This window comes from Onychostruthus taczanowskii, unplaced genomic scaffold (genome assembly GCF_017590055.1).
Source record: "Onychostruthus taczanowskii isolate IOZ18803 unplaced genomic scaffold, ASM1759005v1 scaffold63, whole genome shotgun sequence".
Classification (NCBI taxonomy): Eukaryota; Metazoa; Chordata; class Aves; order Passeriformes; family Passeridae; genus Onychostruthus; species Onychostruthus taczanowskii.
Genome location: NW_024504012.1, coordinates 1,835,703 through 1,862,586, shown reverse-complemented (window position 1 = coordinate 1,862,586; position 26,884 = coordinate 1,835,703). Strand labels below are relative to the sequence as shown.

General features: G+C 49.8%; 1 protein-coding gene across 1 annotated transcript; it reads right to left on the bottom strand.

Annotated features, from left to right (window-relative positions):
* Window positions 1-13,037: 13,037 nt before the first annotated feature.
* Window positions 13,038-26,484, bottom strand: TDRD5 (tudor domain containing 5). The gene is made up of 10 exons (XM_041419975.1): window positions 26,372-26,484; window positions 25,772-26,010; window positions 24,402-24,851; window positions 23,364-23,491; window positions 20,211-20,416; window positions 19,328-19,534; window positions 18,217-18,283; window positions 17,073-17,273; window positions 16,044-16,203; window positions 13,038-13,102 (listed from the first exon to the last, which is right to left on the bottom strand). Exons 1-9 carry the CDS (start codon window positions 26,482-26,484, stop codon window positions 16,048-16,050), a joined length of 1,767 nt encoding a protein of 588 aa, XP_041275909.1. The 3' UTR covers window positions 13,038-13,102; window positions 16,044-16,047.
* Window positions 26,485-26,884: the final 400 nt, after the last annotated feature.

Here is a 26,884-nt window from a genome sequence, read left to right as displayed (position 1 = left end):
TCTGTTTGCCACTTGCCCTGAGGGCTGTCAGATTTGAGGCATGACCACAAAGCGGCTCCCAGAAATAGGAGCATATCTCATGTTCCTGTTTGTGCCCATGGCTAAGCTGGGTGACCCTGCACCAGCTGGGAGCAGCTCAATGCTCCATCCTGACTCTTCCCAGCAGACACACACAGCTGCCAGCTGTCCTGTTGGTCCATGCACCCAAAACGCCCCAAAATGCAAAATGGCTGGAGGATGCTCTGCATTTCTCCAGAGGAGGGTTTGCAAAGTGGAAAATCCTTCACACCTGATTTCCGCCCTGCAAAGGGTCTTTTGGGCTGGAAGAGTGCACGGCTGGGCTGTCTCTCCTAAGCAGGTCTGTGGAGCTGGCTGCCCTCAGGCCTGTGGCCAGGCTGAAATCCAGCACTTTGGAAAGAGATGGACGAGGATTTCACATCCCAGCAGAGATGGTGCTGGAATAGGAACTCACTGATATGATGTTCACCACCACATCCAGAATGGCAGCCTACTGATGCTCTACCCTCTTGAATTTCCAACAGGTGAAAAAGTCCTTCCTAGGAAAAGCCTTTTCTCCCAACCCCTGGCTAGAACCCTTTGGATCCTGCAGGAAAAAAGCTGAATGCCAGCCAGCAGCCCCAGTACACACAGAATCCCTCAAACAGAATCATAGTGAATTCTGAGGCTTAGGGGGCAAAAGGGGCAAAGCTGGGGAAGGGGAAAAAAAACAGCCCCAGAAACACAAGCCTCCGTCGGGGTGGAATATTCCACCACCCCTTAGAAAATCTCTCTGCTGGAGAGACAATCAATAGTACACAAATGAAATACAGCTGAAAACACTAAATGTTTCCACATGCCCTTTTGGAGAGAATAAAATCCTCCAGGATAACCTTAAGAGAAAACAAAAGCCAGGCAAATAGCTCAAGCACAGGTCTCCTTTAATTACTGCAGCCCAATGAGAGATAAAACAGAGATCCTTTGGAATAAACAAAGGATTTGATTTCCTCCACTTTAGCAAAGGCAGCCACCATTTCTCTGGAGAGGTTTGGTGGTGAGCTTGGGGATTTGATGGGCTGACATGTCCTTGATGTATGGCAAAGCTTTGGGCCCCAGGAGAGGGAGCAGAAGGGTAAGCCCCTGGCTTGGGACTTCCAAAACTTCAAGTGTTTGCAAAGAAGTAGGTTTAGAGACGGGAAAACTCTGTCCTACCCACCCGAGCTGCCATCAGAGTTCACGGGGACTGAACAAACCCAGCACAGCGCTAAGTTGGACAACATAGCCCAGAGAAAACGAGTCAGGATCTTGTAGGGCACCACAGCACCGGAGCTTTGCCCAGACGAAGCTGTGGCGCAGGGACCCGGAGCAGCCCCGGGATGCAGGCAGCAGGATGATGCTGGGAGCATTCCACCGAGCATCCCAGCCCGTTCTGCTCGTCGCTCCCCACCACTCCGGCTTCCCCCTTCCCATCGCAGCCCCAATCCCTGGCAGAGCCTTTCCCTGGCCCCGACGCCCCTGGAGAGCCGCGGAGCGGGGGTGCCCGAGCCCTACCTGGGCGCCCGGGCCGGGCAGCGGCGGCGGCGGCGGGTCCGGAGCGCGGCGGCGGCGGCTGGGGCGGGGACGGGCCGGGACGGCGGGGGAGGGCCGGAGGAAGAGGAGGAGGGCAAGAGCAATAACAGCGGGAATAATAAATAATAGGAAGAAGAATAATCACCGGAGCGGTGGAGCGGGAGCGCCCAGGCGGGTCCGGCCGCGGGGGAGGAGTTTGTCGGGGCCGGAGCTGCCGCCCCCAGCGCCGCCCCCGGCCCCGGCCCCAGGGCAGGGGAAAGAGGGGGGACACCCACTCAACACACACCAAGCCTAATCCTCTCCCGGGGGAGCACACACTGGCAGCACCCTCGAACTTTTGGTGCCTTCAGGCTGCCCCCAAAGCCAAGCCTTGCAGCACCCCAGTCGCTGTCAAACCTGCAACATCCCCACGCCCAGGTCGTGCAGCACCCCAGGCACCCCAAAGCCACTCTTGCAGTCCCCTGAGCACCCCCATCCCTAACAGTGTCTCCTGATGTCACCGCTGCCTCGGCCCCAGGCTGGGTGTCCAGAGGCTCTGGCTTGATCCATTCACCGTGTCCCAGCTACTTGTACTCTGCCTCTGCAAACAGCCAGGAGAACAACCCATCACACACCACTGCCACAGGGATCAGCCAGGCCCAGGAGTGGGGATGCCAAGCTTGTCCACCATTTTTCAGACAGAACGACCTCCCCTCCCCAAGACTCCCTGTGAAACACATCTCTCTTAGCAGACACTGGCTCCCCACTGTGAGACCAGAGGCACTGCTGGCTTTGCTGCAAGCTCAGCCCATTGCTGCGTGCCCCAAGCCCATGCTGGCACTGGGAAGCCACGCACCCATAAACGCTATTGTCCCCAGTAAGGGTTTCCAGCTGCTGGGAAGCTTTGAAGCTCCAAAGCAAGAGTTTAAGCTGGAGAAGGTACAGCTTGCAGTTGGCATTGCCTTTGGAAGCAGAGAGCTGCTCACTGCTGCGAGCTACGATAAAGATAATTGAATCTCATGCCTTGCACCACAAGCTGACCGCTGTGAGTGTGAGGATTGCTGTGCCAGGAGAACATGTGTTTGCCTGTTTCTCTCTGATTTTGGTCTCAACAAGGCACAAAAGCCACGGCAAGGCAGTGCAGCTTGGTGGGATCAATGCAGAGCCTCTGCTACAGCGAGGCAGTCAAACTCTCCTGTGCTTCAGTTCCTAAGGACAAGACACCACTGATACTTTTCCTCCCTGCAGAGCAAGCTATAAAGCTGGGCAGAAAACACCACTCACCTTCTCCTCCGTCACCTTGCCGTCCGTCAGGGCATCCTGCTGGGCACGGATTGCTCTCTCTGTTCTTTCAGCCCAGCCCTTGCAGCTGCTGTTGTGATGCCAGGAGCCCAACCCGCTGATTCCTGCCTGGGATCCAGCAGCAGAGCTGAGCCGGGAGGAAATGAACGCTCGTTTGGATGCAGAGGGCTCTGCGCCTTCAGCAAAAGGGCAGGATGAATTATGAAATGCAAAGGCCAGATAAGTGGATTCTGCCACTTCCCTTACCCTCTGTGCTGCAGGGCCCAAGCACCTGCTGGCTGTGGGATGCAGGGCTGCTGTGGGATGCAGGGCTGCGTGGCACACACAAACACCTGCACTCAGCCTGGCCAGGGACAGCCTCCCTACTCCCCTGCCGGTAGGGGAATCCACATCATCCACTCCAGCACATCAGAGGGCTGGCAAACACAGAGGAGCACTGAGCACGCCGAGTAATTCTGCGCAGGAGGAGAGATGCATTTTCCCGTTAGCTGGGCTTCAGAGCTGCTGGAGGGATGGGAATTAGAGACATCCAGGCGAGCACGGAGGAGGAGGAGTAGGCTAGGAAAAGTGACAAAGTCATTTCCTGGGCTGTTCTGGGCAGGATGCAAGGAGGTGATGACAGCCCAGGATGAAGGGAGAGCCACTTCTCCCCTCAGCAAGCGCTGCCAGGGCCACGGGAGGCATTATTACAGCTGATTCAGGAACTGACATTTCACCATTTCCATGGCTGGACGTGCAAAAGAGTTTCTTTGGGTTTAAGGAGTCACTTGGCTTACACACAGCTGAGATTGCCCAGATCCAGATGATGCTCCTCCATCACCCACCGTGGCTCTGGCCCAAAGCAGGCAGGCATTGCAGGAGCTCACAGCAAAGCCAATGTGAAGCAGCATCGCTCCAGCGAGCAGGTTATCAGCTCGCCTGATTCCTCTGCTGGTCTCATTTTTTTCCCCCTCAAGCTGTCTTTCCTATTGTTGTTACATTATTTTTTAAAGCAATGCATGGGTGACCAAACAGAACAGAGAAGGTGGGATTCCCACTTTGTGGTGGCTGGGAAAGGCTCAGACACAGGAGCGCCAGATGCTCCACAACGGGGAAGAAAATTAAAGCTGAAGTTTTTGTTTTCAGTCGATGTGGTTTTAAATAAAACACATGGTTTGGGAGGCTCAGCTGGTGTGTTCAGAGTGTTTGAGGTTAGCACTACAGGCAAATCAAGCAGCAGTTAGATACAAAACATTTGTCAAGTTCTTATTTCAGTTTGTTTTGGGGCAAGAGCAAAACAAAGCACCTGCAGAGCATCCTGCCTTGTTGGCATCTCGGGATCAGCTGCTGCCAGAGCACCACAAACAGCTCAGCATGCCCATGCCCCAGGTACACAGGTACCCTGGCAATAGAGGGATCATGAGCCTGCCAGACTCTCACCCTCTGCTACCCTCAGATGTTGCAGTATCCCCAAGCACAATTGACTTTAAACCTTGTAAGTATTGCAGCTAATCCTGATTCAACACAGGGAGTTCTTGTGGGTTTTATAAAATTCCATCTTTCCTGTGCTGGAAAGGATTTCACGGACTAGTTTTAAAACAAAACCATAAAATACTTTTGGTTCCTTCTGGGTTTTTCTCTGTTGTAAAAAATCTAATCTGCCAGACTTCTCTTTCCACACCCTTACCCATGAGGATGAACATTCAGGTAAATAACTCAGTGAATCCTTAATTTAGGAGCTTCTTCCATAATACCTGCACATGCAAACCCCACAGATGCCCAGGTGTGTGCACAGAGCCCCAGCCCTGCTGCAGAGCCCTGCTCCTGGGTGCCCTTGCCTCGGTACACCTCACTCCCCTGCACTCCAGCACATCAATCATTTCCTTCCTGTTCAGGCCAGCATTTCCACCAGCCCAAAATGCTGATGCTGGAGGATGCTCAGGAGCTGAACCTGCAGCTGCTGGCAGGAGAATTTATTTCATTCTGTGCTAGATCTTGCTTTTATTTTCATTTTAGCAGAACCCAAGGCTGCTGTATCAATCAGAAAAAGCCTGACAGTGCCAAATTCTGTCCTCACCTGCATCTAGCCTGCTCCTCACAGGTTTCAAGCTCTCTAGTTGCCTTGTGCACGCCATATCAGGGCTTCTGGGCTGAAAATGGAGGATTAACACAAGCAAAGGTCTTCAGGAGTCAGCCAGAGCACGTTTCTGCATCTCTGGTTGGGGGGTGAGTGTATGCATAGGTTACAGTGTCTCAGCACCATCCTGTGATACCCTCACCCCTCACTGGACCTTCATCCCTCTCCTGCCCACCCAGGAGCATGTGGCCACAGCCTCCCCAGCCTGCCTGCTCGCTGGGCAGAGCTCAGGGGAGCTGATGCACAGCTTCCCCCTGCACAGCACATTTCCCAGGCCAGGTGTGCATTCATTAGCCATGGTGCACCTCGGTGGGTTCGCTCTGGCTGCACAAACACTGAAAAACGAGCTCAGCCACACAAAGAACATCCAGCAGAAGCTGCCCAGCAGCCCCAACATCTCCCTTATTTAGGGATGTGCCCGTCCTGCAACCCAGGGATCACACATAGCCAGGCATCAGTGTCACAGGAAGGTCTCTTCATGGCTGCACTCCTCCCAGTCTGATGTGTTTGGGGGACTGCAGAGACCCCCCAAAGCCAGTGGGCTGGGGGAGAGATGTGCCGTGGCACCTGCACACCCACTGAATGGGCAGGTGGTTGTTTTCCCCCAGGAGCTGGTGAAGGGAGGGTGCATTGCCCAAAAGAGAACCTTTCTCCATCACTACAGCTATCTAGGAACTCCAGCCTGGGTGTCGAGGACCAGGCTGTCCACACTGCACAGGGACACACAGGACACACAGGGCTGCCCATCCATCTGAGCTGCAGGAGAGACAGAATGAGCCTTGGCTAATATCATTAGCCAAGAGTTATGCTTTCTCCTTCCCAAAGATAAATATCATTAAAGCTGAGGCTTGAGTATTTTACATCCAGAGCTGCAGTGATGTTCCCCCGGGGTAGGGGTTTACAGGTTTGGGCTGTGATTAGGCAGCAGGGTAGTATTAACCCCTTGCACTCTCAGAGCATCAGCCTGGGAGCAAGAGCTGCTTCCCTTCTTCAGCTGGCTCAGTCTCCCCATCCCAGGGGCATGGGAAGAAGCTCAAAAGTCCAGGGGAATCAAGGGACAGGATTTAAAGCTGTGGAGGGTAAATCTGGGTAGCCCATGGGGTACTTTACTCATGTGCTCCTATACCCTGCCAGGAGCTAAGGATGCACTTTACCTTACCTTGGGATAGTTCAGATGTGGGGAAGATATCCCATATTACATTTTGGACTGCTCAGTCTAAAACTGGGATGCTTTCCCTGAGCTGAGTAAACACATCCCTCCTGGTTCATCCTCCCCAGGAGACACAGAGTGAGCCATAAAGGGAACAGGCTCCCTCACATGGGATCTGGGCAAGTCTGGGATAAAAAAGGGGGAAGGGACAGCACCATCAGCTGTATCCACTGGGACAGATATGAGAATGGTGGTGCCTGGAGAAACTTGGATAAATTAAAAAACTTGTTGATTTTCACCCTCCTTGCCCAGCACAAGTGAGGAGGCAGGTTTGTTCCCAGCCAGCACAGGGATCCCATGGGGAAAGTGCTGATGCCCTTTCCATCACTAGTGGATACAGCTCTGGCATGAGATGCAGTTTTCCTTTTGCCCACCCACAAATATGAAGCCTAAATATTTGATGGATCTGAACAGCTTTTCCTGGCTCCAGGAAGGAAATGCCCCACCTTGTGGAGATCTCCTAGGGGAGATGGGCTGCAGGGAGGTGATCCTTTCATGAGAGCCAGGGATTTCCTTGGTGCATCGATTGCTGAAGGGTCTCTGTGCCTGCCAAGCCACAGCCCTGCTTGTCTTGGCAGAGGCCCATCAATCACTGTGGGCACAGCCAGAGCGCTGGGTTGGTAGGGAAAACATGCCCAGTGGGATTTGTGGTTCATGTGGCTCCAAGCAGGGCTAGCAGCAGGCACAGGGAAAAGCCCATTCCGACCCCAAAGGGAGTGTTTGGGTGATGCTTAGTGGAGTAGGAAAGACAGAGCACAAAATTAACCCCTTGCAGCCAAGTGTGACCTTACCACACATACACCAACCACTCCTCCAGGCTCGTGGGAACACAAGCTCCATGGTTTGGTTGGAACATCCTCCCAGGGATCACCCATGGGCCTTCCATGTGACAGGGCAGCACAGGGCAAAGCCACAGGGAAGAAGACAGGCTCATACTGGCAAGCTTCAGGAGCCACCAGTGAGGAGCAAGGGGTGCAATGGTGCTGCCCCAGCCCCAACCAGCACTCCTAAGCCCCTGCAAAGGGCAGGGCTAAGACCTCCACTGGAAGGTTTTCTCCCTTCTTTCTTTAGGGAGCAGAGCCCTCTCCAACCTTCCTGGCTGCACAGGAGCCTTTCAAAGTCACACTCTGGCCATAATCAAGAGAGCAGTGCCTGCCCAAACCCTGGCACTGGCTGCTCCTGGCCGTGGGCTGCCAAGCCTGGCTCTACTCTCCTTCAGCACAGGTGAGAGGGAGATCAGGGAAGATTGAGCCATTACCCCAGTGACCACCCAGACAGCCCCAAGAGCCTGTATGGCTCTGGCTCTCTGCATTCCCACCTTCTCTGCCCTTCCTCGTGTTCTGCTCATATGCCAGCTCCTTTCTGGGTAACTGCAAGCACATGGGCAGACAGAGCTTCAAAACTGCTGAGAACAAGCCCAGGAGAGCAACGATGAGCCAGGCTGGTTCTAGGACAGCCTCATGCAGCATATGGGCCTGGAAATCCAGGGAGCTACTCATGGGGCGTCGGTGGCCAGGACAGAGATGAGCGACGGCACCTTCCCCTGGCACTGCCGAGCCGTGCAGCGCAGTTTGCGAGGCTGGGAAGGACGCCCAGCCCCAGCTCCCGGCACATCAGCTTCCCCTCCCGCAGCCCCCGGCTCCGCATGCGGCAGCAGGGCAGGGATGCTCCGCACGCAGCCCGGCCACGGCCACACGTGTGCGGCAGCAGCGGGGGGAGGTCGGCCCCGGGTCACCCAAATGCAGCTGGAGCGGAGCGTGGGCTGAGGCTGCAGCGCCGGGAGCTTCCCGAGCACCTTCAGTGCCTGGGGAGTGGCTCCTGCCGCCATCCCAGCTCCTCTCCATCCCGCTCCCAAAGCCACCAAAGCGAGCTGGTCTCACACTTCTTGCAGCCCCTTCCTATGTCTGGAAGTGCCGGGGAGAGCAGTGGGGGCAGCCACGGCCCCTAAAGCATCCCTGGCTCCCCGGCCCCTGCTCGCTCCAGCGTAGCCCAGACTTGTCCTCATTTCAGGCTGGGCAAACGGCAGCCCAGCCCCAGAGGTAGAGAGATGATGCCAAACCTCCTAATGGAGCTTGACAGCAGTGGGATTAAAAGCACAAGTGAGATCGCAACCCCTCTGCAATCAGCTTCTGCCCTGGAAGAGCTGAATCAGAAAAGAACCCTCCTGGCAGCAGGGAGGGGATGAGGAGCCCGCTCACGCAGGGAGAGGGCAGCAGGGGCCGGGGGAACCTCGTCCATCCCAAGCCCTCTTCACTTGCCCTGCCAACTCACTGTCAGTAGGAAGGAGCCAATCTTCCCCTCCTGCAGCAGCACCAGGAAAGGGTTTCACCAGCAGCAGTCCCAATTCCAAGTGGTCCTAAACTTTGGAGGCAGAACAGCCCACGCCACCTGCCCCCCTTCTTGCTGCCTGTGAGGTCAAAGCATTCCACAGCATGCACAAGGAGCTCCCTCCTTTCTCCCTCTCCTTTGAACGCTGTGCTTGGAGTGGTACCACTGACACTGGAAACAACAGCTGAGCAAGGGGGGACACCTCACCTGGATGCAAGGGGTGCTCAGGAGGACCCCTACAGCCCTGTTTCTGTGGGACAGGGTGTGCACAGATCCTTGCAGCCAGCACCAAGCCCCAAAGCATAGCCCTGGTCCAACCAAAAGGCAGCACTGACCCATTTCCCACTGAGGCATGCTGCAGCAGAATTGTTGCCCCATGTTTCCTTCCCATTCCTTCCTGTCACAGGAATATCTTGGCATTTCCCCCAAAGCCACCCAAAGGGGCCTTTGCAGAGATGCAGCGGTGGCCAGCTTGCATGAGCCATCCCAGGGATGTCCTCCAAAAGGCCATCCAGGCACAAGCACTGTCCCCATCTCTGCTCATCCGAAACCCAGCAGCCAGAGGCTGCTTTCCTGCCTGGCAGTCATTTTATCCCAGCAAAATGCAAGGTAAAACCAGGGCTTTTTACTGCAGGAAAAAGGGAGCCACTCCAGGGACCGGTGGGAAGAGCTGATGGGTCTTGGCACAGTGCTCAGGCTGAAAAGCTCCAGCTCCAGACCTTATTTTGCAGTGACCTGTACCAAGCTTTGGCTTTTCCCTTTTTCTTGCCAAATGGAAAGAAAAAGAAAGCCTTCCAGGTCAGAGGAAAGAAAATAATTTACTTGTGGGTCAAGTGAAACAATCTGATGCAGGGTGGAATGCGCTTTTATCCTCCCTGAACAAGGAAAAGATTCAATTTCCATCTCAAAAAAAACCCCCATCTAAAAATAAAAACACAAACGTTTTTAGGGTCAGAAGCACTCAATTTTGGTTTTCAAGCCCAAATGATTTTCTCAAGTGAACCCCACGTTGTAAAGCATGGCTTGACTCAGAAGTGCAGAGGGGTGGGGAAGCATGGGCTGAGGCATTGATCTGCAAAATGCCACCGTCGCTGAGATGGCACAGCCGCAGGGACCACTGCAGGGCCAGCCCAGGACCACCCGAGTCCCCGGAGGGCAGCCTGGGAATCCTGAGCTCCGCTCCTGCAGCGCCGGGAGGGAGGGACAGAGGGAGGGATGGAGGTGTTTGGCCACCTCTGCTGCACTTTGCTCATCCAAAGCGAGCTGTCACTTCCCATCCTCCTCGCGGGCCAAATCCTTCCTGACATCCCGTTTAAAACACAAAGTACCCGATTACCAGTGCAGCCGGGAGAAACTCTTCCATAAACACCCCCCCTCCAAACAAAATCCCTGCCTGGAGCACTGCTCCTCACCCTTCCCAGACCCACCCACCAGGGCTACCTGGGTCCTTCCTGAGGTGGTCCAGGTGTGTGACCCCAGCCATGGGAACACCACGTTTCCAGCACCTGCTTCCCAGCAGGGGAAGAGCCACCGGCCCCAGAGCTCCATGCACCCGGCAGGGCTGACCCTGGACCCTCCCGTCCCCGAGTCCATTAGCAAATCCCCAGAGCACACATCTTGCTGGTGCTTGGATTAACCCCAGCTTTTAGGGAGAGCTGCAGAGCTGCGTTGTCTTTCAATTTTTAATTTCCTCTAAACATTTTGGTCCTGTCCCCAGGGACTCCGAGTTGATCACCTCTGCTGGCAGCACAGCTGTGGGGAAGGGGGAAACCAGGGGCAAAGGAGGGGAAAGCAGCCCCATCCCAAGCTCCTTTGGAGAAGCAAGACCCCTTTACATGCACACCCTGGGATGAGGGGCATCCACACCAGGCTCCCCGGTGCCCCATGGAGATGCTCCACAAGGAGGAGGAAGGGGGATGACTCCAGATCCCTTCAGGAGGGACACTACACCTGCAGGGAACAGGGCTGTTGCAGGGCAGAGCACCCTCATTCTTCCATCAGACACCTCTGGGGTCTGGGATCCCCAAAAATTGACAAGGTTTATCCCAGTGCCTGGCACAGCCACCCCTCCTTCCCCAGCATCTGGCACTGGCACACAGCAGTGCCCAAGAGCAAGGATATGAATACAGGATCACTTTCCAGTCCCTGAGGTATCTTTGTCTTTTTTCCACTGCCTTAGGCAACAAATGTACAAACAGGGACCTGCTGGGCATGAGGAATGTGAGCTGAACTGCTCTGGGAAGGGAGATGCCAGCACAGAGCTGGGAAGAGCAGCTCAGATCACCGGGAGCAGCTCCAGATGGGTTTTCTGTCCCACAGGTGCTGGGGGGGTCCAGGCTCAAGGTTAAGGTTCAGTTCTTCACCTTTTATCTTGATTGAAAGTGAATGGAAAACTAACCAAGCACTAGCAGACAAAATGTGAATGGCAAAGCCTCAAAGAAAAAAGAAATCCTGATCAGCATGAGGAAAGATACCTGGAATAGCAGCGAGGCCCTGTAGCCCACCTTCAAGAGGTACCCAGGGGGCAAAAAGAGTGATGTGCCCAGAATATGCTCTCTCCATACTCAAACTGGCAGGTTTGGGAGTTCCCAAATCACAGGGATACTGTTTGACTGGCTACCTCCCACACATTTGCTGCTACCTTTCTGCACACACGTAAGCTCCCAGCATCCACACGGCATCTCCCAGACCCCACAGCGTCTTCCCATTCTCAATTTCCTGAGACAGCAGTGGGACCCATCCCCAAAGTTCCCAGTTGCATTCCCAGGGAGCGGGACACAGGCAGCTCCTGCGGGGCACAGGGACCTGCCCACTGAGCAGGATGTTCTTCAGCTCCTCACCTCCCCTGCCCTCCCAGGCTCCCGGAGGAGTTTGAGGCTGCAGGGAGATGAACTGCTGAGCACTGGCCTCGGCTGCCACCTAGCAGTGACCCAGCAGCAGCAGGGACACAGACAGCTCTGCCAAGTTCAGGCCCCTGCTGCAGCCCAGGTGATGCCTCAGGTTTAGCTTTTTTATTTTTCAGGTTCTGTGCTGCTTTAGTGTGTGGGTCTGGGCTTCATATGAGGGGATGGTGAGCTCTCTGCACAGAGCAGGGAGACAAAACAATTCCTTCTCTAGCAGGGGACCAAGAATAAATGATCCAAATCACAGGCCCAAGAGCATAAATGTGGACTGAAGAGAGAAAAACAAGGATGGAACTTCATGGACTAAAGCTGTAATTGGACGACTAACTCCAATATGCAAATGGACCAAAGCTTATAAAAGTGAGGGACCCTGTGACCAGTTGTCCATTTTTTGTGGCCATTTTGGGTTGTGCTGCCCCAGGTGGATCCATTGAGGCCTCTTAATAAATCCCTACTTTATTCTCTAGCTCCATCTAGTCTCTGTTCTAGGTCAGCCTTCACAAGGCTTCACAGGGAGGTGGAAGGTTGGGTCTGGGAGACATCCTGCACCATGTGGAATTTTAGGGGGCATCAGCCCACTCAGGGCCACAGGCCCCTGGTCACAAATCCCAGCCCTTTTCCAAGGGGAACAAAACTCACCATCCCATTTTCCTGATGTCAGTTTGCAGGAGGCACTTGGCACTGCCAGGGCAGCCCGAATAAAAAGAGGATCTGGGGATCTTCTCAGGACACCCCACAGTGGCCCCAGCTATCAACTCCCTGAAACCAACTCTGGCATGGGTGCAGGTGGGCACAGAATGGCCCTTGAAGCCCCTGAAGATGTGAGGAGCACTCCAGGTACCAGAAAAGCAGCTGGATGCCAGCATTCCTAACCAGGGCACTTCTGTTTTCACAGCTTTTGTCTGCATTAACACCCATTAGGATCACTTGCCAGAGACAAAGAGCTACACAAACATGGTCAAGCTTCAGGCTCTCTCTCACTGGATTCTTTACAGATTTTATTCCATATCTTTAAGATGAGATTCCTGACACTTTGTACACATGACATCCAACAAATCGCAGTATCTTCTTTTTGGGGAAGGAGACTTCTTCAGCTTTCCTCAGAGCAAGGAGAGTGTAAAGCAGCCACTATATTAAAAACCAAATCACATCCCCACACAATGTCCAAACAGCTCATGCACTGAAGGAAGGAGGGATGGGCAGCCAATTTCCCTCTCTTAAAGGATACATAACACAATGTGACACTTGGATGTTCTCCTGAACCATTATATTAAAGAGCAGTAACTCAGTACACCACTGGTACAACAAAAACAAACTACTCTCCTGAAAGTAAAACTAACATTTATCACCCATGCTGGGCACACCTGAGATATCACACCCCAGGTTTTTTCAAGGGATTAAACATTTCTGAACAAAAAACCCCCAACAACAGGGTCATAGAGAGAGCCTGTGCTGCTCCAGCCAGCCTTCCTTGGCAGCAGTTCCAGCTTCTCCTCTCCTATCACACTTTCCTTCTCAGGCTGGGCAGCCTGAGAAGCAGGCATGGGAAGTGGCCAGTCATGGAGCTGCCAACACTGCAGAGAGCAGGGCAGGAGGGACACACAGTTTCTGAGGTGGCCCTTGGTCACAGAGCCCAGAGCATGGCAGAGGCCAACCATGAGACTGCTGGGAAGGTGTTGGTCTTCATGTTTTCTTCATCTGCATAAAGGAACAAAAAAGAAAGATCAAATCTACACAAGCAAATCCAAGAGCTCCAGTTGAGACTGAAATCCCTTTTGCCTGGGATCCCTCACCAGGTCATGGAAAGAAGACTTGCTACTGCACACCTGTTTGATGAGTCTGACATGGTATAATGCAAGGACCCCTCTCCTCCTGCTGCTCCAGCTCCACTTCCCCAGAGGTGGGAAATCAGATGTGAATTCAGTTAGGTTTTGTCTAAGGAACTCTAGAGAGAAAGTTCCAAAGCATAAACAGCCACTGCCTTTGGCAAGTCACTTAATCCACCTTGAAAATAGAGTGACTCTGGTACGGGTGTTGTAAATTCTTCCATCATTTGGAAGATGGAAGAAAAGCACCCACACAGGGAACTCGCAGGGTTTACAAAACGCTTTAGTTCCTTGTGGTTGAGAGACTGGGAGACTCAGTATGAAATGAACACTGGAGTGGAGAAACAAATACTCCTGCATGCAAGCAGCAGAAAGCCTAGAAAAGAGAACAAAACCCAACAATGAGAGAACTAACCCTCAATTCATTTTGTTCCCATTAAACAACTAGAAATCCATTTTGCTGCACAAAGGTGAACATTGCACCTAGCTATTTATTATTGTTGCATCTCCAGCCCACAGAAACACCAACATTTCCATCTGTTCCAGCAGCACCAGCCTTAGGATACCCAAGAGGGGCTGCAAAACTCACAGTAACAGACTGCTTAACTTTCTGCTAATTCTGAATGAATCTGTTCAGACTGTCAAGGGGGCACAGCATGAATGGTGCTGCCATGTGTCCAACAGTGGGATGGACAGCTTCATAAAGTTGGGCCCTGCTGGAAAAACTTTCTATCTGAGCTGGGTCATCTTGTCTCATTTCTGCTGGTAGCCTGGAGTAAATAAAGGAGGTGTAAAGGTCTTCCACTGACTTGACTAAGAGAGCAGGCACTGAGGACTCTCCAAGAGAATGAGGTATCTGCAAATGTATGTAAAAAAATTGAGAGGGTGCAATTAGTGCACACTCAGCTCATTAGCTGCCCCGATCTTAATTATCTCTCAAAATTTACAAAGAAGTGGAAGATCAGCAAACGGATAATTAAAAAACCAAAACAACAAGACTACACAACAATAATCCCCCAGTCCCCCTGGTCAAAGGACAGCTTTTCCTCCACAGCAAGCTGGAAGGAGCCAAAGATTATTACAAGAGACAAGGCACCCTCTCTTAGCCAAGAATTGACAGCTGTCTCATCTCAGCAGCCCCACGCAGAACCAGCGATGGCAATGACAGAGGGAGTTTCTGCAAGGAGGCAGGAGCTGAGTCAGAGGAAGCCCCTCTGCATTTCTGATTAAGAATTCAAATTAAATTTACATTTCAGGGATGTTTACTCATTTCTCAGCCACAGACAAGAGCTGATGCTTGTATTTTTTAGCTCAGTATGGAGGAGAAAACTAGTAAAATGACAGACAAGCAGCAATTCAACCACAGCTGTTCAAAAACTGGCTACTTGCTCTCTAGGCTGCTTCAGTTGTCAGGGCACCAGGGGACTGTGAGGCACTCCTGCAGCAGCAAGGATGGCTGGGCAGCAGGAATTCAGTGCTGACAGGATGCCAAGACAGGCATCACTGGAGCCCAATTAGCCAACTACTCAGCTGGATATCAGCAGCCCACTGAAAACCTCTGATTAACATGCAGGAAAAAATATGAGTGTCAGGACAAGGCTACAAGATGATTGTTATCTCCTTTTGCCACCCACAGCATTCTCACTGAGGGACAGGATGCATTTACATTCCTCTAGTCTTCAAATCACCACCTGTGTCTGACATTTATGAATCTTGCTTTAGTCAGCTAGGTAAGGAACTCTCCAAATTCCTGCATTTGTAACACAAACTCAAGATTTGCAGTTTTCCTCACATTACCTTCTCCCAAACACATACAGTAAGATGATGGTTTGTGTCTTTCAGTTCATTTGATAAACAGACAGAACAAGGACATTAATATCCAAGACACACAGCTTACACAGAGTTTTTCTAGCACAGAAACCTAAGTTGGCTAGAAAAAAAAATAGAGAAAATGACTACCTTTACAAGTTACTAGCATCAGACTTGCTTTTACTCTTCCTTCAGAGCAGTGTCAGAAACAGCCCCAGAGCAGGCCCACTGCTGAACACTTCAGCTGACACTGGCTTGAAAGGTGTTTTGCTCCCTGTAGTAAAATGTCTCATGAAAATACCACAGTTTAAATATCACAGAAAAGGGGAGAGAATCACCTGTAGACAAGTGCTCCTGGTGTTTTTAGACTGCACTCAAGACCTGGGGTTTACTCCCTGCTGAACCTCTCTGTTCAGCAGTTGATCAAACTTATACAGCCAAGGGCTTCTCTTTGAACAGGCTCTGAAACCCTAGGTGTAAAGCACACACATATATGCTTTACATTCACCTTAGAGTCATTTTGTTAACAAACCTGTAGCTGTACAGAACCTTATCTCCAGCAACAACCAGGACTGCAAATCATTTCCTTTCAGGTCAGTTTAGGATCAGCAAGACCCTCTACTGCAAATATTCACCACTAGCACTTGTGGTCTTTCCCTGCGTTTACAGACTACTACCCTGAATTACTACACAACTTTTGCCAAACCCAGAGATCTAAGAGGAAAACACACACTTCCTGCTCTGAGTTCTCAAACTGAAAAATTATGATAGGGGAGGTTAGAGAGAGCACACAGTCTCCCTGAGGTCTGCAAAGGGATCAGAGGACAGGCAGCTAGAATATTATTTATGTGCACTATAAATACCTGTTTTCATATTATGTTTCTTGCTTGCTTTTTACAAAAGCAGAAAACCAACTCCACAGAAAACTTCCATGGGACTAAAACAAGACATCTGCTGAGCCCTGGAGGTGATTCCATGGAATGACAGCTGTGCCAAACTCTCACCTAGTCACAGCTCAGCCCCGTTCAGCTTCAAGGTTGCTGTTTCACTGTCTGCATCTCGAGATTCCTGCTGCAAGCCAAGGTCTGGCTCCACCACTTCAGCATTCCCCTGCTTTCCACTGGGCTGAACATACAAGGCTGAAGGATTCAGTTCCTCAAATTCCTAGAACAAATGAAAACCATGCCAGAACAGTAAAAAACCTCTACATTGTAATTACCACAAAGAATAAAAGGATGCAGCAAATCTCTAACAGGTCAGCAAATGGGTGAAGGTGCACAACACTAAGAGTTAGCTCCAAATACTTGCAGAAATGGCCTTATTAAGAAAATCAACTCCTCTTTTGTCAGCAGCAAAATTTCTCAGCAATGCCCCTCTCCCCCAAAATTTGGCCTACACATGCAAAGATACCATCACAGGATCTAATCCTGCCAGAACATGCATTCTGCATCTGCTGAATAAAACAGATAGAAGCACTCCAGGCGGTGAAACTCAGCTTTCTGCTGAAATATAAAATCATGGCAGTACCTTTCCAAGGGTTTGCATAATCCACACAGTTCTTACTGGAACTGAGCTGAGACATGCAAACAATGCCACAGGTAAGCCTAGAGCACAAATGATCTGGCTTACAACTGGTGTGACAGTAGGCAATTGCCATGGTTATGCCATCCAGCACTGTACATTTCACTGGCAATATATGGCAGTTTGTAAACCAAAACCACCTCCATATAAACTTTTAATCCATTGCTAGAAGAGAGGCTGAAAACAGTTTGTTCTACTAAACAGAACACATCTGCTGTACCATCAGATTCCAACTTAACCAAAAAGCAAGCTCCCCACACATAGTTAGGCACTCTGGGATGCAGTCACAAAATGAAAAGCCACAGGAAAGCAGGGAATACCAGTTTTGCTCTTCACAAAACCACTTGCTTCAAGACAAGAATCTTCCCATTAAGAACCTTCCCATTTACAGGCACCCAAGCAGGGATCCTTCCCTTCCCCTTCCTTTCAGCAGCACTCGCCTCCCTCCTGACCTGGGAAGGGATGTTTTCCCCACAGACATCAGCATATCCCATATCCCTCAGGACAGAGTGGAAGTAGACATCCTCCTTGGTGGATGTGTCACACAGGAAGAGGTACAGAACACCATCCACGTATTCATCCACGATGCCCACAAGCTCCTTGAAGCGACAGAGATGCTTGAACAGGAGAACTGCTGCACTGGACCACGCTCCCTGAAGAGGAAACAATGTGAAGTCACCATAAACAGACCAATATCCACCACCTGAGACTTCTCCTTGTGGTGGGCACTTGTCAAAAGCCAGCTGAGCTAGGCCAGGCTAGTGACAAATACAGGAAAGTCAGGCAGACAAGCTTCCCATCATAAAACTAAACCAAACTACCCCAAAGCCTGCAATTCTCATTACACTGGGAATGCCTTTCACCCTAAATACCTACTTCCAAACATAGTTCCATGGCATTCACCAGTGATTTTAATACAGTTGTTTGTTGGGATTTCTTTTTTACTTTCTGAAATCACAAGACTTTACAAGCATTAAAAGTACCAAAAGTTAGTAAGATGCTGCTAAGCCTCACCACAAGGAAAACTGTGATTAACCCTCAAAACCCAGGGGAAATAACTTCTTAAAAGCAACATCCTTAAAAACACACAGGCAGCAACTCTGCTCATGTGCTTTCCTTCAGAGATTGTACTTCTTCTCAGGCTTCTTGACCAATAAACCCATCACAGAGAAACTTTCTTATGACCTCTGTAACTCTGGCTGTGCTAACTGCATCAAACCAACTCACTTAAAGCTCTGTTACAGAGTAAGTTTTTAAAACAGAGGGCTGGAGCTACCAAGGCTTCAGAAGGACCTTGGGGAACCACTGGCAGGGAGAGGAACAAGTTTGCTGTGCTGCTTAACAGGAGCCATCTGTTTCTGCAGGAATATAAACAAGAATGCTCTGATGGCAAGGAAAGCTCTGCAAGGGTGATTGCTTGTAGAGCAGACACTCACCCAGCACACTCTGCTGAAATGTAACAGCAATAATTCTGCTGTAAATATCATCAGGACCTGACTTCATCCAAATGTTTGCCCTTGGCAGGAGAAAAAGACAACCTCTACTTGGTAACTCCTCTACATTTGTCAATGAACAGAACTGTGTGTGGACACCTACCTCCACGGGTTTTACCCATGCCAAGGAACACGGGATGGCCTGAGCAGGAAGCTTCAAGTAGTGCCATCTAAAATACAAAGCAAAACCCTTACAGTAAAAACAGGGATAAATCAGCAGAAGAGCAGAACTTCCTCATCTTCTAGGTTTTACTACCAGTTTAGGAATGCAGAAGCATACACTGGATTGTGCACTCATGACTAAAACCCAACAGCAACTTTGGAAAACACTCCATACCCAGAGAATAGTCACAGCAAAACCAGCAATAACAGCTGGTCCCTTATGCATTCCCTGGGCCAAGCATCTTCCCATCAAAACCCCTTGTGGAGATAAAGTTACAGATAGAGAACCTGACTTTTGAACCAAAGAATGGCAACAGCCAGGCACGAGGAGAGGAAAAGGAGGGGGAAGACACAAATATGGAAAATGTACTGAACTGCAGAGAAAAAGTACCTCTGACATTGCACACAAGTGCTACCTGGGGGATGTGCCTACAGGAGAATCTGTATATCCATTCATGCAACCCAGGAAGGAGCATTAGGAGCTTGCCCAAGGTGACAGAGAGCAGCTGAGGACAGCTGAAGAGGACAGACTGAGGAGTGAGGGCAGACACAGCAAAGGATTTAGCAGTGTACCCTAGGGGCCAGTGCTGGGTCCAGTATTGCTCTAGGTCTTCATCGTCTGTCTGGGGGATGGGTAGAGTCTACCCTCAGTCTGCTGATGACACAAAACTGGCAGGAGTGGCTGATGCCCTAGAGGGTCAGGTTGCCATCCAGATAGATCTTGACAGGACAGAGAAATGTACAGACAGGAACCTCACAAAGTTCAACGAAGTCCTGCACTTGGGGAAGAACACCACCATGCACCAGCACAGTGTGGACCAGCTGCAAAGTGACATTTTTACCAGAAGAGTGACCAAGAACTGGAATGGGTTGCCCAGAGAGATCATGGAATCATCATCCTTGGAAACATTCAAAAACCATCTCAGCATGGTCCCAGGCAGCCTGCTCTAGACAGCCCCACTTCAGCAGGGAGCTTGGACAGAACGACCTCCAGAAGCCTAATCCAACCTCAGCTGTTCTGCAATTCCGCTGCCCGTGAGTAATTCACTTACTTGAGGAATCTCAGGCAAGACTTCTGGACAATCTGGAGGTGCCCATAGTCTGCACAGAACACCTCTACCTCCTGGTCATTGATCACACGGTGGATGATCACACGGTACCACCACTTGGAGACCATCACACAGCAGAGCTGCCCAGGCCGCACTGCAGAATCAGGCATGATGTATTTGTCAGAAGCAACTTTATGTGAGTAAACGTGTCTGTAAAAGATGACAGTGAGAAACCAGCCTCAGGAGGATGCAGGAGATGAACAAGGAGAAATATATGGGGCATCAAAAGAATCCTGACTTTTTAAAGTCCCCATGACATGAATTTCCAGAAGTTGTATTAATAGATCCTTTATATCTCTGTTCTGCCACACTTAAAACTGAAATAGGAATCAAATTGCAACCCTGAACTTTTAACATTTGAATGATACTCTTGGGGGTCCAACAAAAAGTTAGTTAATGGGGATTAATCAGAGGCTAAACACAGACATCCTAATCATTACTTTTTTACCATTACCTTGACATAGCAGCATTTCTGAACCAGGTTCTGCAGTACTGCCCAGATGCAGTGTTGGAGGTGGAAGTCAAAGCCTTAACTGAGCACATTTAGCAACAGCTGCACAGACAACACACAGGAACCCTCCAAGCTCCTTTCCATAACCCTTCCAGGCTTACAAAGTTCAGAACTGCTTAGGACACAGACAAACCACAGGAACTGCTGGTGACCACACTTACTGCTTGTTAGTTAAAAGGGATGCCCATTTTGAGTAGTGTTTCAGGACAGCACCAGCATCTCCGTACCAAGCCACGAAGCCAGCAGTGACCATCACCAAGAGTGCCCTGCTCCCTCAGCACAAACACCCACTGCACTGCCATAGCATGCTCCCACCTCATCTCAAACATCAGATCCTGCAGTTTATAGGATGCTTCCGTGCTGCAGACGTGGATGTAGAACTGGCTAGGAGAGACGACGAATTCCACAATGACTCCCACCAAGCACCTTCTCTTCAGAGGTGGCAAACTGCAAAGGCTTCTGTCCTGAACAGCATCTGGAGGGATTTCTGGAGTCGGTGGGAACTGCTCAAAACCTTGATGCTACAAGGGGATAAGGGCGAGGTGGCACTCAGATGTCTCATCATGCACTGAACACACATAATTGGCCTTTCCATTCATTTAAAAAATAGTTCTGCTTTCCTGGGGACTTGTGAATCACCGAATATCAGAGAACCCCCACAAATTGGGAAAACTTGAACCATGAAAACTTTCCCTGTGATAGAAACAATCATTTTCACACTCTCTTTCTCTCTTTCTTTCTTCCCTCCAGTGTTAAGAGGGGTGCAAGAAAAATACCTTGCTCATATTCCTGCAAGGAATATAGGAGATGAATTGAAGTCAGGTCATATATTTAGACAAAAATAGTGAATAACTATTGCCTAAAAAGCAAAACAAAATCAAACCCCAAACCCAATCCACCTCTTAGCTGGATTTTATTGAAAAGTTATTATTTCTATACTCCATGACTGTGAAAAAGTACATGATTGAACGAGCAAAACTATCTGAAAATTATTCTGAAGTGACAGAAGGCATGAATCCCACTTTCACACTAGAGCTGCTTCCCAAAGAAAAAACCAGTTACAATCTAAAATTTCTGTTCTTTTCTCACTTTAGACAAATTTGTACAAGTGAGCTGTTCGAACAGCTTTCAATTTTTCATTATTATAACTGCTGAAAACATGATTTCACTTGAAGCAGTATGGATGGGAGCCTTAATCCAACATCAGCTACTTTCACTGCCTCAAGAGCTTTCTTTTGTGCCAGCAGACAGCACTTCTCCAATGATCAAAGTCAAAAACATTTCAATTTCACTCATTGTGAGCACAGTACAAATTATCACTGCATCATACATCAGGCAAGGTGTGGGCAATTCATATTCCAGCACACTCCCTGCTGCTTATTTCTAATTCAACTGCAAACAATGAGGTTTTGCAATAGTGGCTCTCTTAATCACTTTGTAAAGGTGCAGATCATAGAATCATAGAATATTTTGAGTTAGAAGGCACCCACAAGGATCATCAAAGTCCAGCTCCTAGACCTGCAAAGGACCACGCCAAGAATCCCACCACGAGCCTGAGAGCATTGTCCAAATGTTTCTTGAATTCTGGCAGGCTTGGTGCTGTGACCACTTCCCTGGTCTCTCCTTCTGCAGACTGAGTAAAGCCTAATGCCCTTCAATTTTTTGGAGCTAGAAATTTTGACTAAAGCATTTGAGTTAAACAGAGAGTTAACATTTTTGAGTCTAGGAGCAACTGAGGGAATTCTGGCCTGAGCAGCAGCATCACCTCTAAAAACCCCTTACAATTCCACAAATTTCCCCTTACAATTGCACAAATTTCCTCTGTGTATTCCTGTGAATGGTGGCATTTCTAAGGGACAATTTTGCTCTGATAAACCTCTTCAGATCAGAGTGTTAAGGGCACACATGAGCTTTATATGCTTGCTCACATATTGTTAGTGACAACAGACATTTCTCTGAAAGACTTAGGGGATGTGCACTTGAAAAGAAGCTCACAAAATGCAACAAAACTATAAAAAGATAAAAACAAGAGTACACGGAGTAAAATCAGGCTTTGTAAGAGGTATGACTTGCAAGAGAGGCTGACTCCTTGCCCCAAGCTGGACTGGCAGCTGCCAGGAGTGGTGTGGGTGACACTTTTCCTTCTGTCATGGCAAGAAAAAAAAAGCTCCTGAGAGCAGCAGCTCTGTCTTCTTGATCCTTCTTGGAACTGAGCAGATGGACTAAGCCCTTGTGCCCCATGTGACCCTGAAAACACTTCCAGGATACCTGGCAGCAGGGCAGGGATCAGGCTGCATCTTTCCCCTCTACCCTGCAGCATCCAGATGAACAAATGTCCATGGCACACCCACAAAACCACATTCTAGACTGCTTTCCTCCTCTTTAGAGCTTTTTTAAAACAAAACAGCACACTTGGTGTTTCATGACAAACAGGAGCTGTACAAACATCTTGCAAGCCTTGTCTTGCCAGGATCTTTAAATGGGTTCCTTCTGCAATACCTAGGGACAAATTGGGGCTACCTAGACCACATCCCCTCTTTCACTGCCTTCACACAATCAAACTTGTGGTTTGATCCAGGGAAATTCCCTGTGGACCTCATCACACCAAACCAAAATTTCTTTAAAGGATCAGAACAGACTGCCAAAAATCTCTCAAGTGCCACAATCTTAGCAAGTGCTACACAAAGTCCAACTCATAGTTCCAGGCTTCCAAGCTCATTAGCACACAAAACACCAAAGTCAGAACCCTTGGGATTCTTTCTCTGCCTCTAAGCTCCAACTGCACAGCTGGGTATAGCCACAAGACAATCTTGGCAGAGGAAACAACTCTAAGCAGTAGGATTTTCCTGAGAAAAAGAAAGCCCAAAGGTGCTCAAAAGAAAAAAATAAAGGCAGTACAAACAAACTCTGCCAAAAAGATTTGGCAGTTCAAAGCCTCTGCACTGCTATTCTCCAGCCCCTTCTAAAACCACACTGCTAAACAAAACAAAATAAGGATAATTTCCTACCAAATAGCAGACTTGAGACTGCAGGAATCAAGGTCACTGAGGAACATTCCCCAGCTCTGTCCAACTGGTTGACACTGAAGCCCTGTCAACAGCAGCAGGGGAAGTTTCACACAACTGGTCTCAAGACAAAGTTATCAAAGTCCAGTTACAAGTAACTATATCAAAAGGTATCACCACTCTTGTAAGCCAGCACGATAACACTTAACTGGCCTGGGATGACCTGACAGACCTCAAGATCAGAAGGAGACCAGAACCAGACTGACTTTGGATGCCACATAAAGCTATCCACCAGCTCACTAGGACTCTCCTTGCCTCCAGAGACATCTAAAACAGGTACAAAAATGTTTGGAAGCAGCTTTGCCTCAGCAATGCAAACTCAACAGAAACAAAGATAGTAAAAAGAGTATCACCCCTTGAAACTGATGTGGCAAATCTACAGATCATTTGTCCAGCCACTTACCTGTTTGAGGTGATCACCCAAATCTACTGCTTGTGTTTGCACTGCCTCTGAATCCACCAGAGCTGCTGCCTGGCAGAAGCTCTTTGTCTCACAGGTGGGTTCCAAAGAAGGCATCTCAGCTCCAGATGCTGCTGCAAAGACAATAATTTGGCTGTGATTCTTTGTTGGACTGATACAGTGTTGCATATTAAACAGAAAGGGAAAACATAAAAAAATGGAAGTCTGAAAGCATTGGTGTTGTTGTAGCACTCACAGCCACCACGTTTAGCCACCACGTTCGTGAGGATTCACTGTGTCAGTAAGTTAAAATGAACCAAGAATGACTTGCTCCTGCAAGCAAGCTGAAGGTTAAAACCCATTGCTAGAATAATGTTAAAATGTATTTTTCCTGGAAAAGCTGTCAATTTGGCAGGAACTGTCTGTGATTATCCACCCTCTCCCATAGGTTTTAGGGGAATGATGAGGGTGTTTGCAGTCCTGTCTCTTTTGTGGAACACTGTAGCCATGCCTTTCAGGCCAGTGTTAAATCTTCAGTCTCAAAAAGTGTGGCAAAAGCTTTACCAGCCTGCAGAGCAGCCATTGACAAGAAAAGATCTAGTTTTTTCACCTATCACCTGGAATGACTAGAAATTCCAGTCCTGCACACACATTCAGCAAGTCCATACTCTGAACGGGCTAATCAGCCCTTCTTTCACCTCACACCACAAAACAGTGCCAAAAACCTTCCCGTTGAATTCTCTGCTACCAAGACAACTGCCTCGTGACAGCTGCTTCTGCAGCACTCAACAGCCCTTCTGTGCCAAAGCCCAGGGGAATCAGGACTTCTGCAGCAGCTGGAAATGTAGCAACCTGAAAGGCAGTTGCTTGGCCACAGAGCTTGGAAGAGCTAGGTGCTTTCAGTTTAAAACACCACCTCACCTTGCAGCATCTCTTCCTCCTGAGCCTCACCTTGGGGCTTCTTTTCATCCTGAGCCTCATTTTGAGGCACCTTCTCTTCCTGAGCCTCACCTTGAGGCTCCTCTTCCTCCTCAGCTTCACTTTGAGGCATCTCTTCTTCCTCAGCCTCACTTTGAGGCACCTCTTGCTGTTCTATCTTGCTTGCCAAGTACTTCCTGAGGACCAGCAAGGAACCTGCCTTTGTTTGCTCAACGACAATGGAATCAGACATGCTCCTGAGGACTTCAAACACGGACAAAAATCCGTACTGCCTGTACTGGAACGCCCGGCCAAAGCGCCTGAGGAAGGCCTTGTCCAAGTCTGCCAGCAGAAGCGGTGAGGAGCTCAGCAGGTCCTGCAGCTCAGCCTTCACCATTGCTGGCAGGACAGGAGTCCCAGCACTCAGAGTCTGGAAACTCTGTGGATTCTTAGAGTTCTTAGTGAAAAAAGTAGCATTTGCCTTTGTAGCAGTTTTCTTTGATGCCTTACGTGTCTTTGCTTTCTGGTTGGCAACCAGCTTGGCAATCCCTTTGGTGGAGTCATCTGCAATGGCTGCAACAGAAGGAAATAAACAGACAACCAGAACAATTAACCATCAAAAGCTCTACACCGGCAAAGCTCCTCTTCATTCCTTTCTTTCCTCTTCTCCACACCCCTTCCAGAAGCAGTTGCCTCCTTTAAAAGCAATCACACTAAACCATGGCTGATTTCCAGCAACCTCACCCTTTGCAAACTGAACTGTTTATAAAAGCCAGCAACTAGTTTGCACCCTCATCCCTAGAAATTCAGCCCAGGCAGGAAGGCAGGTCAAATTCTTGGATGCAGGATCACAAACAAAAACCAAGCTGCTGAGAGTTTTGTGCTCTGTCACTACAGAGCATCCCCTGCCCAAAGGTCTCCCTGGAGAACAGCCCAGGTATTTTCCAAGCTCCTAAACAACTTGTGTTACTGTAGCACTCAAAAAGCCCCCAACCATTTCACCCTCCCCAATCAACTCTTCGCAACCGCCACTTGTTGTCACAACTCTTCCCCAAAGAAAAAGAAAATAAAAAAGGTTCTTTGACACAGGCTAAGCTTCCTTCCTTGTCAGGTACAGAAACCTTCACAGCTCCTCTCGAGAGGCCCCATCCCTGGTTTTGGCTCCTGCTGTAGTTTGCATTTACAGGAAAAAGTAATACTTACCAGTTCTAGTATACACATAAGGAAACGTTATGGCAGCTTCTAAACCAAGAGCAGAGTGAAAAAGCGTACAGAAATAACTAGAAGCATGGGTGACTTTTTTAGGAGGGAAGAGCACAAAAATGTTAAAAGACAGATCAAAATACAAGAAGATATATAAAAGACAAATAATTAACCAGAGTCGTATGAGAAACAGATTAACAGATATGTGACATACAGTTCTGCACATCAGAACATCACTCCAGTATGAGGCTCCAAAATACTCCTCCACCCATTTGGAAACAAAACCTCACCTTTGAGGATTACAGCACCATTCTTAGAAGAGCAGATTTGGACAACTTCAGGCATTTGTGTCACCAGCTCCAAGGTGGACTGGAAGCCCAGGTCGTGCAGAGGGAGAGGTTTGCAGACCATGGCCATGTACTGCTTCTCCAGCTGCTCTGGCGTCAAGCCCGCCTTGGCAGCGATCAGCATGGCCCTCACCTCCTTCTTCAGCACCTCCATGAGCTGCGCCTGCTTCAAAGCCTCCGTACTAAAGGGGAACACAAGCAAGCAGATGACCACTTGCACCACAGCTGCTCATAATCACATTGAATTTTAGCTTTTTCCCCACTTAGCACCTGAAAGCTGGCAGCAGGTTCACGAACAACCCCCGTATTCACTTGCCAGCACCCCGGAGTTTAATGCACCCTTAAACCTCTGCCAGCGCAGACACCCTGCGCGTCCATACTGCTGCCCGAGGACACCCCACCCAGCGCCGGCGCTCCTCGCAAAACCCCCTGTGAGCCCCAGCGCGGGGGTTCGCCCCTCAGCCTCGCAGGGTGTCCGTCCCCCACAAAGATCCCCGCTCCCCTCAGCCCCATGCCGGGACACCCGCCCGCTCCCACACGCACGGCGCCATAGCTCCGACCTGCCCGTGCGCCTGCGCGCCGCCTTTGCCGCCTTTCGGGGCGCGAAGGCGGGGCGGGGCCGCCCCTCGCCCCCTCACCCCGGCCAGGGCCGGCATTGCTGCGCCGCTGAGGGGGAGCGCTCGACACCGCCCTCAGCGCTGGGGTGGGATGGGCTTTCCGCTGCCTCGGACCGGCATGTAGGGATGGATGCTGTCCCTGCCTTCTTCTTCTTCAAAAAAATCCCCCCCCCCCAAAACAACAAAAAAACCAACCAAACAAAAAAAAAACAAAAAAAAAAAAAAAAAAAAAAAAAAAAAAAAAAAAAAAAGAAACCCAAAAACAAACAAACAAACAAAAAACGATTGGAGAAGATCTCTGAGATGATCGAGTTCGACCCAACACCATGACGTGAGCCAGACCAGAGCACTGAGTGCTGTGTCCAGTCTTTCCTTAAACACCTTCTGACCACTCCTTGCCGTGAAGAAATTTCTCCCTAGTCTAACTCAAGCCTCTCCT